Here is a 19,315-nt window from a genome sequence, read left to right on the forward strand (position 1 = left end):
TCCACTGCTATGGAGGGAAGGATTTTTTTGTGAGCCATGACATTTCTGTGAACCCAGAGGATGTGATAATAGGTTAAATGCTGCAGCCACGTTTGGCACCGAACAGTGATGGCTCATACTTTTCTTTTGGGAGCATCTAGCAATATCACTCTGAGAGTGATGCCTGGCTCGTTCCCCAGGACTACAGCATCAGAGCTGGCTCTGTTCTGGCTGGTGATCCCTGTGGAGGTGTCAGCTGGGGTCAGGCAGCTCCTGTGCTCTCTACTTAAAAAACACCCTCACCAAAGCTGTATATGAAAGCACATAGTCAAGTTTTTATAACATCTGCATTTGTTTAAAAGCAGTTAGGAGAGAGCAAGAAAAAGAGAGTGAGCTGTCATAAGCAGAAAGGAAGAATTAGCGGCACTGTTGTACGTGACTCAGGAGTCACGCAGTGGTAAAGACAACAGAGTCTTTAGTCATTTCAGGCAGTCGTTAAAATTTTGAGACCCTCTTCAGCCTCCTGGAAAGCAGGTCCTGCCTCTGACAAGGCCAAATTAAAGGCGGACCTTTCTCCCTTAGCACCATACAGCTGTATGCCTCAGCTCTACAGCGCAATAAAATTGTAATTGAGAGCAGACAGATTCTTGGTCTCAGGTGCTGTGCACGAGCTCTTAAAAGCCCTTTCTTTGTAATGGCAAGTCAAAGCAATGATTTTTAAGACGTGTGTTCCCCACCTGCCAACTATGAGATGGCAGATGGCCGTGGATGCAACCTCACAGCCGAACAGCAATCGAGGAGTCAGGCTGCACTAAGATTTTTCCAGAAAACAGCTATTATAGATTTGTCTTTAGTGCCAAGAGACAATAGAGAAACGAGCTTTAATAAATGGCCTAAATATGCGTTTATCTTGAAGACACAGCCGCTTTGATCCTCTGAGCATACCAGTGTCAGAGAGACTTTAATAGCTCCAAGCAAGCATTGCAATAGCTTGGATAAATAATCTGAATTTTATTACTTTCCAAGAATGATTTCTGAGGGAGTTAGCGCCCTGGGAAATGCTGGAAGCTGATGTTGTTGCATGAACTCAATGTGTAGAACTTGTTTCTCTTTCCCTGGCAGGCTGAAGGGCAGCAGAAAGCAGGATAAAGCTGGGACTGCTGGGGACTGCTCATCTTAAATTGCATTGCTTCACCCAGTGTGTATTTTAGGTTATTCCAAGGATGTAAGGGTAAACATCTATCTATTTTTTTTTTAGCATTTCAGTACATCTAAATATACCAGTGAGCAGTATTTAGAGGCAGGCCACTGTGAGCCAGAGAACTGAAAGGCAGAGCTGAGGCAGTACTCCTGATTCACAGCTCCCGGTTTTTGACTGGGTGACACAGCAACAGAAACGAAAGTCTTGTTATTTTACAACCAAAGGGGCAGAAGCCAGGAGCATTTCACCCCAGTTCTGACATCTGGTTTGGCATGAGACCGAAAGGGGAATCCTGGAGCAACAGAAGGAATCGCTGTATGTGATAAATCATCTGATTAATTCACATTTATCATCTGATAAATGTGAAGACGTGTAAGACGCAGGAGCCCACAGCTCCGAGAAGGCATCTTCCCTCATGGGAGGTTCTTTTCTTTTTTTCCACAGTTAAAAAGCTCAGTTCCAGATATCCAGGCACTACCCTGGGCACCTGGCCCATGGTTAAACATTGCAAAACCAACACAACAAACAAAAGGCTCCACAGCTCCCTCCGCTCCCCGATGCACCAGCGACTCCACTCCTTCTGCAGCCAGCCCTGCAGTTCCCAGTGGCTGCGAACTGCGATGGGGCACTGGGGGCTGCAGGATGCTCCGTGTACGGGTGGGAAAGGGGAGCAAGCCCTCCTATCAGCTCATCCGGGATCCCCCACAACTGGAGAATACGCCCAGCCGTGCCCGAGCGCAGCCCCAAACCCCAGCCAGATGGCCCTGGGTGCACCAGAGACGCCAGCCCAGCCTGGCACGGGACGGGTATTCGGGATATGAGTTTCCTCTGAAGGTAAAAGACCTTTATGAGAACAAAAGTGAGGTTTTTGCCAATGCAGCTCATCTGTTCCCGAGCCGTTTCTCCTGCAGGTGCTCTGGGCTGATCAGCAGCTCCAGCCAGGACAGCTGCTTTGTCCAGCAAAATAAAGACACGCGGTGCATCGTCGCCTTGCCCTGTCTCTGGTCGGGATGGCGGCTGCATGAATTTGTAAAAAGCACAGATTCATTTGTCAGGGGAGATCAATAGTTTATTAACTTAAAGGTCAGTTCGCCAAAGCTCCATCTTTCCTTGGGTTTGGTCCAGGCAGGTGAGGACCGGTGACAGTGTGGCTCTCCCCTTTTCACCTGGCTGAGGTAAGCTTGAGCAGGCAAGCCCAGGCAGGGCGCGTGTCGTTGCAACCGAAACCAAGCAGGGATTATCCCAGCTCCGTGAGGAACTGGTGACAATTCGTACTGTGAATTTCATTGGCAAAAGGTTTAACTCGTTAAAACTGTTAACAATGAAAATCAGAACATGCAGCGTAGGAAAGAGTGTTTACATACGTCTGGTGCAAAGAGCAGCTCTGCAAGGTCAGAGAGGAGAAAAGGAGAAGGACGTAAGACACAAAAAGATTCCCCACTCCCATGTAAAAAATAGTCTACAGAGAAAAAACAAGGATTGTATAAGTTATTTTTAAAAAATCTGTAAAACAACATAGCCAAGGATATTTTAAACACAATTATATAAACACCACATGACTTACTATTAAGAGAGAGCACGAAAAGGTTTGTTTTGGGGAAGGGTTTTGTAGAATTAAGAGTTTCCTAGCCAGATCCCTGAAATGTCTCTTTTGGAAACAGATGCCCAAGAAAAATCACTGCCATGAACGGGAGGATTTTGTGAGAGAGAGGGGTATACCCAGCAAAACAGGGGAAGGATCAGAACACAAAATGCCAGAAGAGATTAATTGGGACACCATCTCGTTTAGAGGAAGGATCTAGCTTGTTCCAGAACTGAATTGATCAGCAGCTTACTAGCAGTTCCAGGAGGGAAATACATTTCGTGGTAAGGCTGTGACCCCACAGGCTGCTCCGTGCAGACAAACCCCTCGAGTCCCTAAGATTCCGTGTAGGCACACGGGTTTTGCCTGCCTGCAGTTACCTGCAGGGCAAAGCCCTGCCGGACTCGCTGGGCTGACACGCCAGCAGAGCCACGTGGATCAGCTCTCACTTTGGTCCTCAAATCTCCAGTTATTGCCACGGCCAGAGAGAAACAGCTACCGACCGAATCCGAACAGGAGTGCCGGCGTGGGCCATCGGACACCGCTCCGGCAACTACCGAATTCATCGTTTTATGTATGTACAGAGCACGGCACCGGCCGTTTGCAATGCAGGTTTATATCAGCCATCACCTAGCAGAAGAGGGTACCAAAAATTGAGCCAGAAATGGCTCTTTCTTCACAGATGTGTGAAGTCCTGCATCCTTTGCAGCGAGGGCTCCTGCCAGCTGCTCGGAGCGGGCAGATCAGTAGGATTTCTGCGAAGAACCAAGCTTGGGTACATGGATCATGCATCGGTCCCTGCTCACGAGGAGTGTTTGAGAGTATTAATATCACCGCTTGACTGCTGCCTTTCAGGACTTGATCATTCAGGGTACGATCCAATCTCTGCTTAACATATTGCTATAGAAACGCACTGACAGTGATATTAAAGCTATCAAACTTACGAGCGAATGCTTGACAGCACCATGTAAACTCTCCCAAAGCTGAAAAAAATAAACTTTTGTCCTAAACATTTGGCAAAACTGGGCTGGCAGTTGGTGGAAGTCCTGGATGGATGCGGCCGCTGAACTTTACCCGGCCATAAGACACGTCTGACAGCAGAACTGCACAAACAGCTTCTTTTCACAGAGCTTGTTTGATTTCACCATCTCACAGAAAGTCTTGTCAGCTGGGAGGCCGAGGCGAGGAACAAGAGAAAATGAGAGCAGATTAACATTTTAAATAAACAAACATTGCACGTAACAGGCGGTGCAATTCGTTCCAGTGTTGGAAGAGAGAGAATTGAAAAGGAGTCGCTTTTTAAGGGCATCTTTCACATGGTTTTAATGAAGGAATAAAGCAGCTTCGCAGCAAGTGGGAGAATTAGCCCCAAGACTAAACTATAATGAAATACAAACGCTTGGATGCGTTTGAGCAATAGGCAGATATCCAGCAGCTCTGCCAGGTAAGCTGCCTGCCCACTGCAGCCGGAGCCCAGCTCGCTGCAGCCATGCCCCAGCAAGCCCAAGAGCCGCAGCGCTTTCGGCTTTACATTGTGAAGGGAATCCCCCCAAACCCTCATTTTTGCTACTGGGGAAGCAGTACAGTGCCAGCAGTTCTGCCACAACTACTTACCGTTGGTGCAGGTTTCATTAGTCACACAGGAGCCGCCGAGGAGGCTGAAACCTTCTTTACACTTGAGGCAGTTTCCACTGGAGCCCTCGCAGGCTGAGCAGTGGTCATCGCACCTGGGGACAGAGACCCTGCCGTGGTCTGAACTGGCACTGACACCCTGACCCCGGCCATCCGAAATGGGCCGTAGGGCAGAAAACGTGTCTGCCGGCACTGCGACATCGAGACTGAACCAGAGGATGCGGAAAACAGCAAATCTGAAGCTTGAAAAGTTATCAAAATCCTGGGAAAAATGAGCTCGGTGGTGCCAGCTCGATGCCAGTGACAGCTAGTGATATCCCAAAAGCGCTCGCCTGTTGGGAAGGCTCAGCGGGACATGCACCTCTCCTCCCAGCAATCCCAGTTAGAAAAAGGGCTGCGAGGGGAATCTCTGCTGCTCCCACCCATTTGCTCAGGGAAAAGAGCCCACCAGCTGTGCCTCCCGCCTGGGGACGGTGGCTTCCCAAAATCCCTGGGAAGGGATGCTGGTCCCCTGTTCCTCCCTGCTGGATAGCCAGCACGGGTGAGCGAAACCCTGGGCGGGCAGGCGCTCTGCTGCGTGTTCCCAAGTCACCTTTAATCCTTCCCTTTCATGTTCGCTTTAATGAGGCTGAATCCACTCCCACTCCCCACTTAAAGCACAGAGTGCCAGAGAGTGGGAGCAAATTGCTGCCTCCCGGCATCTCCCTGTCTATCTCCCTGTCTCCCCGCACGCGCAGCCCCCGTGTGCTGGGCCAAGGAGCAGGCGAAGGCTCCTCCATCACGGCTGGAGCAGGTTTGACTGAAAGCTGGAATATTTGCCTAAACATCAGCGTTCCTCCCACACCTCCTCCAAAGAGCCTGGGGCCAGGGCTGAGCCCCTTCCGCTGTAGCCCTAAGACGTCTTGGCTGGCTGGCTCTGGCAGGGGAGCGTGCAGCTTCGCTGCTCTTAAATCTACAGGGCAGGGGCGTGTGGGGTCCAGCCCCACGGCTGCCCTGGCTCCCTCATCCCTATTTTAATTTCCCTGGTAAACAGTTCCAGCTGGGAGCTGTTTTCAGCATCCTTTTTTTTTTGTTTTTATCATCGCTGCCAGCGCACCCCATCACTCCCGGCTTTGCTCCGGTCACTATCGAGGAGGTAACATACCTCTTGCAGACTTTGTTGGGCAGCCCGGGGCTGTCGGCGGGGTAGAAGCCCTCGCGGCAGGCAGGGACGCAGCGCCAGTGGGGCGCGGGGGCCTCGGGGGCACAGGGTGCGCAGTCCTCCTCGCCCAGCCCTGCGGGGACAGGGGAGAGGGCAGATGACATGGGCGGTTTCGGAGACAGGAGCCACGTCGCACCAGCGTGGCCGCAGCCCCGCATGAGACGGGGGGGCACCAGCTCCGCTCTGCCCCGCTCGTGCCCGGGAGTGAAAAAGCTGCTTGTTGTGCCACCAGGGTCCTGTGTGGCTGCTTGGCTCCCGCTCCAAAAAACCCAGCTTCCATCCCAAAAAACCCAGCTCCCATTCCAGTATGGGACACCCAGCATCCTGCCCCTCCGCAGAGCCAAGAGTCGGCCACAGGGTCTCACTGGGGGACTGCACGTCAAAATCCCCTCCAGGGCATCAGCCACTGCTCCCAAGCCTGCACCGGTTTAGCTTTCCCACCCTATGCAGAGTAAAATGTGGAAAAAGAAATGCTAAATTAGGCTGCGGAGGAGCTGGAGGAGGGAAGGGCTCAGGAGAGGAGCTGGGAAAGCAGAGGACCCGCTCTGACTCCGCGGTGTTGCAGCTGGACAGCAAACAGCGGTGATGGAGGTGGTATTATTAGATGCCTTCCACGCACCGGCTTTGAGAAATGGTTATGCAGGAAAAGGAGACAAAAAAAGGCTTGAAAAATAATTGTGGTGAAGTACATTTACACTGACTGGAATAAGAATTAGAAGAGAAGTAATTTTCTTAAGGGATTAAGAGCCCGTTCCCTTCCACGCTTGCCAACAAGATCAATAAATATTTTGGATTTAGTCTTAGGAAATTGCCCATGTATGATAGATGAGATTCATGCCACTGAACATGAATTGTCTAGAGATCATATTATCATCAGATCTATGATGATTTCGAGGGCAGACACAAACACTAACAATGGAAAATAATTGGACTTTCAAGAAGTGAAAAAGGCAGGATTTAAAGGGAACACCAAGCGACTTTGGGCAGCGGGGGGAAGCCGGCAGCGGCCAGCCTAGTCCCACGGCACGGCCGGGATAACGCATCTCGGCTGCCTGACAATTTTATACGCTGCAAAACCATCTTCCATCACTCCGAGAGGGTTTTACGGCCTCCCCTGCAACCTTATTAAACTAAAGCACCTGGCTTCAGAGGAATTGGGAAATAAAGAATGGGTCTAATAAAAATGTAAAAACTCCCTAAAAACCTTTCTAATATAAATCTACTCCCAGCACCTCGTGGGATGTGCTGGAGAGCTGGGATTCTTCCCCGCCGGCACGCTCTACCTCGGCTTGGGGTGGGTATGGTGGGCATCAGCTCTTGATGCATGAGGGTTTTGGGGTTTTGCATGGGGATGCTGTGGGGCGAAGGACGTACCTGTGCCGGCGGGGCAGGTCTCACACCGCTGGGGCTCCCGGCTGAGGTACATGGCAGGCTGGCACTCCGGCATGCAGCTCTCTCCTGCCAGGCTGCCGGGAAAGCAGAGAGGACGTTTGCACCCGAAGCTACAGGCTCTGGGGATTCAACATAGCCCGTCCCCATCACCGCATCCCTCAGTGCCCTACAGCAGCCTCAGCCCGCAGCGCAGGAGGCGTCGGAAAGCTAGCCAGCGCTTCAGGAGAAATTAAAGTCCTGCCTGGACCAAAGGGACGGCGACAGGTTCCTTAATTAAGTATCCAGGAGGAAATAAAATTATTTTTTCCTGCGGGCAGACAGCCAGGCTCTCCCAAAGACCCGCACCATGAGGCTCCCCGGAATAAAAGGAAATTGGTTCAGTGCCGCGGCTGGGCCGGTGCTGCTTCATCGTGGCAGGGATGATTTGAAGTCCTGGCTTAAAAGGATATTGGACAATAAAAAGCAAGTGCCATGTGGGTTGTGCGTGACATGTGTCTCCACTTTTGCTTTTCCGAGGGAGTAGATAATCTTCTGGCAGCGGCAATTTCCTTGCCTGAGAGAGCCCTGCTGCTACACCGTGGCTCTGGTCTGCTTACAGCTCCTGAGCGAAGCAAAGAGCTACAGGATCATACTTCCTTGTGAGCTTGGGGATGGAAAATAGCTTCTCTTGAGTGCCGGTGCTGCTCGCCAGCATGGCTGGGCTCTGCATCCCGCAGGAGCCATGGGGCCAGCAGCAAGGGCACCCGGTGCTCCTCGCGGTGTCGGGGCTGCCCCGCCTGCACCCACGTTGCTGGAAAACCACTATCCTATATTAGCCCTACTCAACAGGCGCATCGCATGAAATTTTCCTACACGAATGAAGCTGAGGGAAGGGTTTCTGCACTTGCAGGGAGCATTTTCAGCCTGCCTGGAGCAGCTCAGCCCGGTACCAGCTCTGCCAGGTGAGCAAAACCAAGTGCTCCGTTTGGCTGGGACGGCTCTGACGGAGCTGCCTGAGACTTGGGAGGAAACATACGCTTTGCAATGTGCAGTGTAAGTGTTTTCATCTTTTTTTTCCCCCCCATTTGCGATGCTCTGATGCCGGGAGCCACTCTGGTCATAGGTCACCAAATTTGGACGAGGACTTCTGAGCCCGCAGCACAGCATTTACCCACCACCCCGGCAAGCGCTGGAGAAAAGGAAATTAAATCTAAATTGTGCTTTTCAGCTAAGAAAGGGATACGAAGCACCACCTTTAAATTCCCACCTCCACGCCACAGCTGTAGTATCATGGAAGCAGGATCTTGGATCTTTAACTAATTCACTCTCTAATTTCCCACCAGTTTCCCCAAATTTAAACCACAGGTACCAATGCTGCAGGTATAAACTCCTCCCGTGCTGGTATTTTACCTGAATCCATCTTTGCATGCAGTACATTTGTCTGCTTCGCCAACACATTTTTTACAGCTTTGATGACATTTCAGACAGCGTTTCTGACCTTTCAAAAAACAAAGCGAGGCAGGGAGAATAAAATCCGGACAGTGATTTGCAAGCAGCAGTCGGACCTGCAAAGCCCGGCTGCACCCCAGTGCCAGCTCCCCGGGGCGGAGAGGCATGTCCCCCCTCAATGGGTCCCTGCTATGGCAGATGACCTTATCTGTCATCGCTTGCTAAGAAGAAATACATTTTGCAAGCAGACAGGATCATTAATTACAGTCTTCTAATTAAAAGCTGAGTTGAGCGCCTCTGCTTTACGTCACCCTCTGAACACCCAGAGGTTTTGCTCCTCCCTTTGCTATGCAAAGTGGGTTCGGGGGGGGGGGGGGGAATTTCAAAGCCAGTACTCAAAAACCAAGGTGTTTTCTCCACCCATAGCGCTTAAAATAGAAGCAATCCCTGCATATCCTCATGCTACGGCTTGCAAGTGATAAAAATCCTTACGTTCCTCGGCGTAAAAACCAGGCGGACACAGCACCACGCATGTGCTCATCTCCTGGTGATGGTAGAGGTTCCGCTTGCAGGCTGTGCACTGGGTCGGTCCCCTCCCGACGCAGCGCTCGCAGCCCTTGTAGCACCGGCGGCACCTCCGGGCACCTTTGTCGCCGAAAAACCCGGCGGGACATGAGCTCACGCACATCCTGGGGAAGGAACCGAGAGCGCTCGGGTTGGTGCCAACACCCGGCTACCTCCCGGCAGCCTGACACCCGCTGCCGTCCCCTCACCCGCAGCGTCCAGGGCGTCCCCCAGCTATTTGGTGGCTATTTGGGCTCGTTTACTTCTTATTCTTAAGATTTAGGGTGTCTTGGTTCTGTAAGAAAGAGCTGGGGACTCTCTTGGCCAGCAACCCTGACTGGGTAAACTTTCCCTGTGCCAGCCCAAGAGATTGAGGAGTTGAAACCCCAATTCCAGAGGTGATCTGGCACCTCAGCCAGCTGTCCCTCCAGCATGGGTGACCCCAGCCGGTGAAGCCAATGCTTCTTCCCGGCCAGGACTTTCATGGCCAAGGTCCTCCAGGGTTCTCCAGCTCCGTGTTCCCCATCCCATCGTACCCTAGTCCAGGGCAGGGATCCCCATGCCTTCTCCTCCCTCCATTTTCACAGAATCACTAAGGTTGGAAATGACATGTAAGATCATCAAGTCCAACCATCACCCCAACCCCCCCATGCCCACTAAACCATGTCCCGCAGTGCCACGTCCACATGTTCCTTGAACACCTCCAGTGATGGTGACTCCACCACCTCCCTGGGCAGCCTCTGCCAGTGCTCCACCGCTCTCTCGGTGAAGACATTTTTCCTAATATCCAGCCTGAACCTCCCCTGGCACAACTTGAGGCCATTCCCTCTTGTCCTATCACTTGTCACTCTGGAGAAGAGACCAACACCCACCTCTCTGCAACCCCCTTTCAGGCAGTTGTAGGGAGCGATGAGGTCTCCCCTCAGCCTCCTCTTCTCCAGATTAAACAACCCCATTTCCCTCAGCCGCTCCTCATCAGACTTGTGCTCCAGACCCCTCACCAGCTCCGTCGCCCTTCTCTGGACACGCTCCAGCAACTCAGTGTCCTTCTTGGAGTGAGGGGCCCAAAACTGAACACAGTATTTGAGGTGCGGCCTCACCAGCGCCGAGTACAGGGGCATGATCCCCTCCCTACTCCCGCTGCCCACACTGTTTTCTCTCCTATATGTTTCTTGCTCTGTGAAAACATCTATCAATCACCCACGCCGCGGTGCGAGCCCTGGGGAAAGGCACTGCTGCCGCCCGGGGACCCCGTGGGGACACCCCACCACCCCTCACCTGCCGGTTTTCACGCTGCCCAGGCTGTAGTGGATGCAGTTCAAGCACTGGTCAGCGTTGGGGCCGTCGCAGCCCTGGTCGCCGCACTCAGGGTGGCACAGACCTGGGGAGGGAGAGACCGGCTCAGCGGGGGGAGAGGCTGAGCGTCCCCCAGACCCCACTGCCAGGATGCTCTGAGCACACCCTCCCTGGACCGACGGACGCGGGGAAGGGGCTGGGGACCCTCCGCCTATCTTATTCTAGATCTATCATCTTACAGCTCTTATATATCTTATCATATCTATCCTATGGTCCTGCATGGCTCCGGGTGCTCACCTCTCCTCTAGCTCATCCTCCCTGGCACGAATCCCACCCGGCCATCCTCTGGCTGAACACCCTGGTGCAGGAGCAGCTTTGAAAGAGGGGCCGGACCCACTCCTTGGGGACCGGCAGGGATGCCCGCCCGTGCTGGAGGTGGGGGGAAGGTGGGTAGAGGCGCTTTTTTTACTCCTCAGATGGCTGCACCACCAATTTGTGGCGGGAGTGCTTGGGACAGGGTGTTTTGCTACCTTCTAATTTCGCTGTCCTGCTCCCTGCGCCGGCCACAGGCACCGCTCCTCCCAGCCCGCCTCGGCCCCGGGCAGGATCAGGCCTCGTGGCTCCTCCAATTTATCCAGGTTTGCATTTTCCTGGGTATTTCTGGGGGGGGATGACCTGGCGGCTCGGCCAGCACTTACCCACGTACTCCTCCTCCTCCTCCGCCACCTCCACCTGGCTCTGCAGGAACGCGGCTCTCGACGGCTCCATCTCCGATGCCGGCACCTCCAGCGTCCGCCCGCGGGACTGGGGGCTGCCCAGCGCGGTGTAGGGGTGCTCGGCCGTCCCGTAGAAGAGGATGCTCCACTCCTTCAGCTTCCCTGCGGGGTGGGCACAACGTCACCCATGCCGCTCCCCATCCTGCTCCTCCCCGGGGGACCCCATAGCGCAGCCCCGTCTTTGGGGGAAGCAGGAGGGGGATGGACCTGACCATCAGGGCTTCACCACGCGCACGGCAATGCACAAGCAATGAACACCCAGAAATCTTCACCAGCCCCTGCCCTCCCAGCCTACACCAATGCAACCATTTAAGGCACCTAACAGGAATTTTTTACGCTATGACTCGTCTGACGCACCACAGCATCGCCATACCCTTCATGCCCAACATATGGAGAGAACCATTAACTTCAAAAACTCCGTAATAGAGGATTATTTCTGTCTGATAAAAGCCGCCTGCCACACGCCGGATTATTTCTTGCTGCTGTTACTCCAGCCGTCCCCTTATCCGACATGTCAAGAGCTCTGAGCTTGGCGTCCCTCGAAATACCCTGGGGGCCACTGGAGCCTATGCAGCACCCAGGGGCTGGGGACCCCCCACCGCCTTACACTCATGCCCAGACCCTCCCCGACCTCCTGCTTTGGGGAGGGACGTTCAAAAAACGCTGCTGCCTCTTTCCAACACTGTTTTTCTTGCTCTTCCACATCAACGCGTGTCACTTCACACCCATGGCACGCTCAGCTTTAACTACTAATCCCTGTGTTTCCAGGAAGGGCTTAAAATTTCCAACACCCAAATCCCTCGGCTCTCCGAAAGGACTGGGAGGACCCACGGGCTGCAAGATGGAGCAGAGCCTGCGAAGGGGCGAGCTTGGGCGGCATCAGCTGGGGAAGAGCTCAGCCGCACGCCTCCGCCAAAAGAATTCAGTTTGCTTTAAATCTAAAATGCCCCACACGAGGAAAGCCCGGACTGCGTGGGGCTGATGCTGGGGATGCAGCAGTGCCAGCGACAAGACCCATAGTATTTAATCGGTATTAAATTAACCAATTTAATTGGTTTAATTTAATGGTCTTAAATTAACAATTAATACCCATTTCTGCCGCAGGCTGGGAGCATCTTCCCTCTTTCTCCTCCCACTTTGCCCTCTCTGCTTCAAACCCAGCGCAGACCCTTTGCGAGGGGGTGACTTAACGCGCTCGTTTTCATTTCGTGTTGCAAAGGCGGGTAAAGCCGAGCCCTGACGCCCGCAAGGGGCTCAGAAACACCCGCCGCAAACTGTAAATACAGGGGGAAAAGCAGCTCCGTGGGCGCTTCGCTGCCGCTCTCCCAGTTCAAAAGATTTCGGGTGAAGGCAGCAAACAGAAACACTTTCGGCACAGTGAACCCCCACGTGCGCCTCCTGCCAGAAAGTCGCATGGGAGAGGTTTTTAATATACTTCTGGCTTCCTATCAATGAGCGTGTGGATTTTAACACCCCCGCAACGCGTGCCAGCCCCAGGCGGGATGCTTCATGCCCCACTGCCGCCAGCCGCCGAGGCGGCTGCCCCTTCCCGGCGGGGCCGGATCCCGCCAGCCCGGCTCCTTTGCCGGGAAGGGGTCAGGGAGCAGGCGGCCAAGCCGGGGAGGGAGGGACACGGCGGGGTTGGGGACACGCAGGGGGCTAAGCTGAGCCCAGCCACCCCCCGCCAGCGCAGTGGCAGCCCAGGGAGGATGTCCGTCCGTCCGCAGCCCGAGGGGCATCGTCCCCTTGCGCCGTTGCACAACCGGCCCACGCGCCAGATGTCCCAGCAGTGGAGCAAAACAAACAAACAACAATTACAGCTCTCGGGTTTCCTCAGTTTTGACTCATTACGGTTTAATTTTGGAAACCTGGCTCTCGGTTGCAGCGAGTTTGCTGCTGGGAGAAAACCCGCTCCTGGCTCAGCCGGACAGGCAGCCTCCTGCGCTCAGGGCTGAAGTTTTATTCCCATTTTTGAAAAATTTGGGCAATACAGTTTTGCTGAAAACCATAAAACTCACCGCAAAAGTTACAGCCAAGAGAAGCAGCCTGCAAAGAGCTTTGGGGGCCAGGGGGACCAGCGGGTGCTGGGGTCATGGGTGCTGGGGGACCCTTACCTTGCACCGTGGGGTTGCGCACTTGCGATGGTGTGTCGTGGATCTCCAGGGTCCACTCCCCCGCTGCCCGCTCCCCCCAGCAGTGGACGGTCATGAACTCCCAGCCCTTGAACCCCTCGTTGGAGTGGTCGAACACCCTGCAATGGTAACGCCGTGCATCAAGAAGCGTGACTTTGAATGTCTTATTTAATCGGAAAAGGTAGATAGGTAATTAAGGATTTTAGGGATCCTGGCATGCACCCACCCTCGCATGGAGCCCTCCTGCAGCTGAGACCTGAGCATGGCCCCACCTTCCCAAAAAACCTGAGCAAACTTGCAGCAACCCCCTAAATGAAGGTGCTGCCCAGCCCAGACGTGTGCTCTGGCCACTCTTACCTCCTGGCGAGGAGCTGCGACCTGGTCCCCGCCGGAGAGATGAGGCTGATCTGGAGGTCACCCCGGCGCGGGTGCGAGATGCTGAGCCGCACCACGACGTGCTCCAGGTAGAGCACGTGCTGGTCGCGGTGCTCGGCACAGGCGTTGCTGAGGGTGCTGGCGCGCAGCACGTGGTCCGCACGGATGTACCTGCTGGGGATGGGCAGAGCATCGCGTCGGGGATGGCAGCAATCCCCGGTTCCCAGCAGCCTGGACACCCATTTAGATTTGAACCTGCTCTCCTACCGCTTCACGGCAAAAAGTATCTCATCCTCCGTTGCAATACAGTGTCCTAGCACAGGAATTTGCTGAATTGCTCGATGGTAACGAGATGGGTTTGAACTGCCTCGAAGATCTATGCCTTATGGGCTGCAAGGGCGCTGCTTTATTATAATTATCAGTGCAGCGTTCCTCTTTGGGTTGTAATTAGTGTCTGTATCAGATAAATAGTTTCATGAACACACTTGGCTCCAAATTCATTCCTGCTTTGCACACGCAAGCCTTTCCAAAGGAACTGCTTTTCTGATGAATAACTCAACGTGCTGTACAGCCAGGCAGTGTAAACCCGGAGGGTCCATTTGGTCAGATCCCTGATCCCACCCTTTAACCCAGCAGGGACAGACCTACCAAGGACAAGATATGAACCTAAGCTGGTTTGAACCTGAAGACAAATTCAAAGAGAACTCAGGCACTGGAAATTTGGGAACCCTTGCAACAAAGCACTGGGTTTTGGTGTCTTCATCAAGACGAAGTGTTTGGTGGAAGAGGGAGGAGAGCCCACCACATCACGGCTCATGTAGGACCCAGTGGATGAGTTGGTTTTGGCCTCCCTAAGCCATTTCCAAAATGGCAAACGACACCATCAACCCTCAAAAATTCCCTGCTGATCACCTGCCTGGGAAGCAAAAGCATGGAAAGGGCAAAAATAAATCACCCGCCGTCAAAGCTGGTCCCCGAGAGCCCCTGCAGGACCCGCTCTGAGCCGAGCAGGAGGCACAGACCTCAGGTGGGCACTTCTGGGTCAACAAGCAGACCTCGGGGCGGATGGTGCGGGTCGCTCCCACCATAAAATCCATGAACATCACCTCGCCTGCACACAGGCTTGTCCCGGCCACCCCGACTCCTAATTTCCCTTTCCAAATGCCAGGATAGTGGCTGAGCCTTTGCATCGCAAGAGCCAGCTCCCCCAAAGCTCCTCCCAAGCTGCCGCGTGCCCCGGTAGAGACCCCCACCCCATGACACTCACTTGGGCACCCTGTCCAGGCTTCCCACGCAAATGTGCTGGGGAGGAACTGTCTTCCACTTCTTGGCTTCCACCACAATAGCATCTGCATCCACCAGACCAAAGCCATATAGATGGCTAACTGGAAAGAGAGAAGACTCAGAAACCCACTGCCTTCCAAGCAGGGACCAGTAGCTCCTCCTCAGCTCTTGGCAGAGCATCCTCTGGCCATTGGAGAAGGTGTGGAGTTGACCCTGTTGGGGTATGAGGTGCTCCGACACGCGAAGCTCATCACCCTGCCTGAGTTACACCCCAAATCCATGTTGGCACCAGAGAAAACCCATTGCTGGGAGCAGCCCATGCTGCAGCTCAAGACAGCCTCCACCAAGCAAGGCTTCCAAGCCTCCACCAAGCAAGGCTTCCAAGCATCTCGCCCCACGAATTACTGCCCTGTCCTCCCTCCGCTCAACAACCTGATGGTAGAAGCCCCCGACCCAGCTGAGAGCGGCCACCCAGGGCAAACACTCCCACGAGGGGAGCTCTGGGGACCTTTATTTTCCCTTTCGTGGCTATTTTTGCCAAGCCACCTCTGCCCCCGCGGCCCCTCACCTTTATGTCCCGCGCCGTTGGTCTTCCAGTCGGCTGCTCGCAGGTGCACCGGCCGCGAGGTTTTGACTAGCAGATGCTGGACATCCCTCCAGGTGAGCAGGGGGCTGCAACAACACTTGGCTCATGGGATGGCTCTGCTGCCTCCAGTCTTCCCAGCAGCAGCAGGGACCCCCGCTGGGTTAAAAAAAAAAACCCCAAACCTCTTTCCTGCTCCAAAAGAGCATGAATCGGTGATTTAAATGCTAACACCCTGCCTGGAGGTTGGCCATCACTTGGGGAGCCTCAGCAGAGAGGGTTCCCCCAGGGAGGGATGCCATGTGCCCACGGGCATTGCAGGATTTATTCCTGGCTGAGGGCATTTAGCTCTCACACTCCGGGGTATAAATGGAGCAAATAGGAATGTTTTCCCCATTTTCTTGCCGGACATCAGGAACAAAGCACTCCCGAGGCAGGGTACCGGGCTCGACAGCTCGCTGTCACACACTGCTGAACAAACCTTCCCTTTATAGGAATAACAGCAAAAATGGCTGGAAAAAACCCCAGCCTGCTCATTTAACAGAAAAAGGAAACCCAAAGTGTTTCCTAAACCCCCTCTAGGCAGGGTTTGCATGATGTCTGTGCATTCAGGGTGGTGGACACTAAGCGCTGTGTGCTTTTGAGCCCCCCACAAGAACCCAGCCCGGGGATATTGCCGAAGAATTTTCCATGCTTTTCTTACATTCAGTTCTTCAGCATCTCACCCTGGGATTTATATTGCTCTCAAGCAACATTTAAGAACAGAAATTCAATTTATTCCTTCTCGTCATAATGGAGTGCCTGAACACCAAGCCCTGGTACTTAATGTTGCATTTTATGCTTCAGCTAAACAATATAAAAATTACATCTAACTCTCTTAATATATTTGTAATGAAAACGGCATCTCCGGAAACGTGCTCATCCAACTTGGGCACTGGGATTAAACCAGAGGAGAGGGACTGGAGCCAACACACTGTGACCACCGTACCCGGACACGAGCACACGCAGCCTTATTTTTATTTCCACCCCATAAAAATAATAGTGAGAAGCTCATGAAAAGATGCTCCATGGAGCAACACGGGGATGCTTGGTCCCCTGCGGGGCTGCTCCTGGGCTGGGGGGACCATGATGGGACTGGGATGGGACTGGGATGGGGACAAGAGGCAAAGAACAGCTCTTTTGAACTGGGGAGCGTGTCGCTGCTGGTCATGCCGTGTGGGTTTTTGACATTATGCAAAAGTATTCCTTTTCCCCCAGAAATTAAACACCAGCTGAAAACCCATCACTTCTACAGACATTTTCCATTTTCTGTGATGTTTTCTGACATTTTTTCCCAGGAAGTATTTATAAAACTCCTGTTGGAGTCGTCTGTCAGCGGCTTCAATGCACCAGATGAAGAGCCTGACTTATCTCACCAACCCCAACTTTTCAACAGATGGCAACAAGTGAAGAATTAGCTCAATAAAACACCTGCGGGAAGATTAGATGCAAAACAACAACGCTGTATCAAACCTTGCCAAAAAGGAGCAATTTAGAATAACTTTGCCCTGTTTTGAGTTGCTCCAGAGGAAAAAAAACACCTTTTTTCTTTCTGGTTTTGCTTGCCAGCTACTAAATTTGGAAACATCCCCCCAGAAGCCGGTGGCGAAGTTGCACTTACTTTGCCTCCAAAGCCAAGGCGATGATGCCCGCGACCATGGGGGCGGACACGGAGGTGCCGGTGTGGCCGTCCGTGCAGCGGTGCCGGAGGTCCGTGGTGACCTGCGGAGAGAAGAGCTGCAGCCCCATGCTGCTGGAGATGCTCCCAGCACGGGTGCTACCCCATCCAGCACCCCAGGTTTGCTTGGGATGCTGCCAGCGGGGAGCCGAGCCTGCGGGTACCCAAACCTGCCGCGGCTCCCACGCCATCGGGGTGCTCTGCGCCCCAAAAAGTGGGCTGCAGATACATTTGGCGCATGAGAAAACACCCTTGCTTACATTTTCCTTTGCTCAAAGGTGTGAAAAATATTTGAAAGGGGGAAAAAAAGGCAATTTTGCTGTGGGACAGGTGGAGGAAAAGCCGTGGATGGAGGGGTGTGAGCAGGGCAGGGCTAGTGTGGGTACGCACCCATGGGTGCATGTTGAGCTGTGCCATATAAAATGCTTTCCTTAAAAGCTCCAGTGCCTGGTGTCAGGCAAGAATTTCCATTTGCTTGGGGGAAAAAAAGGAAAAAGAAAACCCCATTTCCAGCTTTTTCATTTCAGGGCAGAGCACGATGCTTGGGTACCAAAAGCTCAGGGAGAGGAGGTGGGCAAAGAGATGCTCAGTGGGTTACATTTTTAAAAGCCTCCTGGGTTTTGAGTTAATCTGGTAAGTTTTGGACGGGGAGGGGACATGCCACCCAGTTTCTCCCCGAGGTGCCCCTGGAAGCTGCTTTTTTGCCCAGCGATGCTCCGGCAGCCCGGGGCTGGTGCTGGCCTCAGCCATGCAAACGCTCCTTAGTGCCATGAAAATGGCCCCAAGAAGGCACTTGGTGGGTTCTGGAAATTAATCTTTTAGGGGCCAAACAAATCACTCTTGAATAAAAAACAAAATCAACTTGTAAAAAACCCACATTTTTTGTCAAAAAATTAATTTGGGTGGAAAACTCCCTCCCAGCTCGGGTAAGGCACCGTGCCGGTGGGGGATGTTTCACTGCCTGAGGTTCGGATGATGCACGGGGACGTCGGTAATGATGAGACCACAGCAGCTGTTGGGACAGGGCAAATGCAGCCTGGGCGGCAGGGAAAACCATACGGATCCACACGTGCACACGCTTTCAGGCAATTTCTGGGCTCCAAAAAGTCTCTGCTCCCTGTTTGGGGTTGCCACATCCCTGCCAAATGCCTCCATCCTCCCTCTCTTTTCTCTCTCAGGCTAAAAATCCTCAAAATTCCCTTTTTTTTAAGCAAGGGACAGTGAGCAAGCTCTTTGGGGGACAGGTAAATATTTGCATGGGTACTTTTGCAAACCTCCAGCCCTTTCACCCGTTTACCAGAGAAAACGCCACATCCCTGAGCTCTTCCCAAGGACCAAAGCAATTTTGGCCCCACCATAAAAAAACACGAGCAAAACCCAGCGCAGGGCTAAGGGCAAAGCCCTGCTCTTACAACCAAGGCATCATCCAGCCCAGCCACGCAGAAAACACCCAGGGGATGCTGCCCCACTCCATATCGGGGTAAAACTTACTATTTTCCGCTCGTAAAAAGCCCCGCTGCTGTAGGTGGTGGCGAGGGTGGAGGCGCACTCCTCCAGGTACCAGGGCTTGTAGCCGTTCTCAGTGGTGCTGCTGATGGAGATGGTGTAGATGCTGTTGGTGTAGCCGTCGCAGGAGCAGTAATCACCCTCTCTGCCACCGTTCCCCGACGCCCAGACGAAAATGGACCCCAAACCCCTGCGGCCCTGCGAGCAGAGAGGGGACAGGGGGTGAGAGGAGGCGTTTGTCCAGGACGAGAGGCTATCTTGGCACGGGGAGAGGGGGGCAGCCCCCCCCAGTGCTGGGATGCCGTCGCTAAGCCTGATTTTTGGGTCAGGAGGGAGGGTTTGGTTAGGGTGGAAGGATGGGTCCCATCCTGCCCCCGCAAACGTGCCCCTCGGCTCGGCCAGCCCCAGTTTCACGGGCAGCGACTCCCAGCGAGGATGGGAGAGCCTCCGGCGATGGATATGTGGCATCTTCCACAGGATCTCATGGGGTAAAACATCTCAGAGCCCCTGGACCAGGCGGTAACACTGGTGCGGCGCTTGCTGGGGGTGCGGGGATGGCCCTGCGGGAGGAACCGACGGGAACCCCCCCAAAACCCGCGTCTCACTCTCCCCGAGCTCGCAAACCCCTCGCAAACCCACCCAAACCACCAGAAACCTTCCCCAACCT

General features: G+C 53.7%; 1 protein-coding gene across 1 annotated transcript in view; it reads right to left on the minus strand.

The window, feature by feature from the left end:
- Nucleotides 1-2,268: 2,268 nt before the first annotated feature.
- Nucleotides 2,269-19,315, minus strand: part of PCSK6 (proprotein convertase subtilisin/kexin type 6) — a 30,617-nt gene continuing 13,570 nt past the window's right edge. The window contains exons 7-20 of the mRNA XM_059823582.1: nucleotides 18,634-18,846; nucleotides 17,086-17,186; nucleotides 15,411-15,514; nucleotides 14,826-14,943; nucleotides 13,541-13,729; nucleotides 13,166-13,302; nucleotides 10,974-11,153; nucleotides 10,258-10,360; nucleotides 8,908-9,104; nucleotides 8,377-8,464; nucleotides 6,970-7,061; nucleotides 5,539-5,668; nucleotides 4,377-4,489; nucleotides 2,269-3,930 (exon numbers count right to left, since the gene is read on the minus strand). Coding sequence (XP_059679565.1) covers nucleotides 3,833-3,930; nucleotides 4,377-4,489; nucleotides 5,539-5,668; nucleotides 6,970-7,061; nucleotides 8,377-8,464; nucleotides 8,908-9,104; nucleotides 10,258-10,360; nucleotides 10,974-11,153; nucleotides 13,166-13,302; nucleotides 13,541-13,729; nucleotides 14,826-14,943; nucleotides 15,411-15,514; nucleotides 17,086-17,186; nucleotides 18,634-18,846 — 1,863 coding nt within the window. The 3' untranslated portion in view covers nucleotides 2,269-3,832. The remainder of the gene's footprint in view (nucleotides 3,931-4,376; nucleotides 4,490-5,538; nucleotides 5,669-6,969; nucleotides 7,062-8,376; nucleotides 8,465-8,907; nucleotides 9,105-10,257; nucleotides 10,361-10,973; nucleotides 11,154-13,165; nucleotides 13,303-13,540; nucleotides 13,730-14,825; nucleotides 14,944-15,410; nucleotides 15,515-17,085; nucleotides 17,187-18,633; nucleotides 18,847-19,315) is intronic.

Source organism: Gavia stellata, chromosome 13, assembly GCF_030936135.1.
Source record: "Gavia stellata isolate bGavSte3 chromosome 13, bGavSte3.hap2, whole genome shotgun sequence".
NCBI classification, from domain to species: Eukaryota; Metazoa; Chordata; class Aves; order Gaviiformes; family Gaviidae; genus Gavia; species Gavia stellata.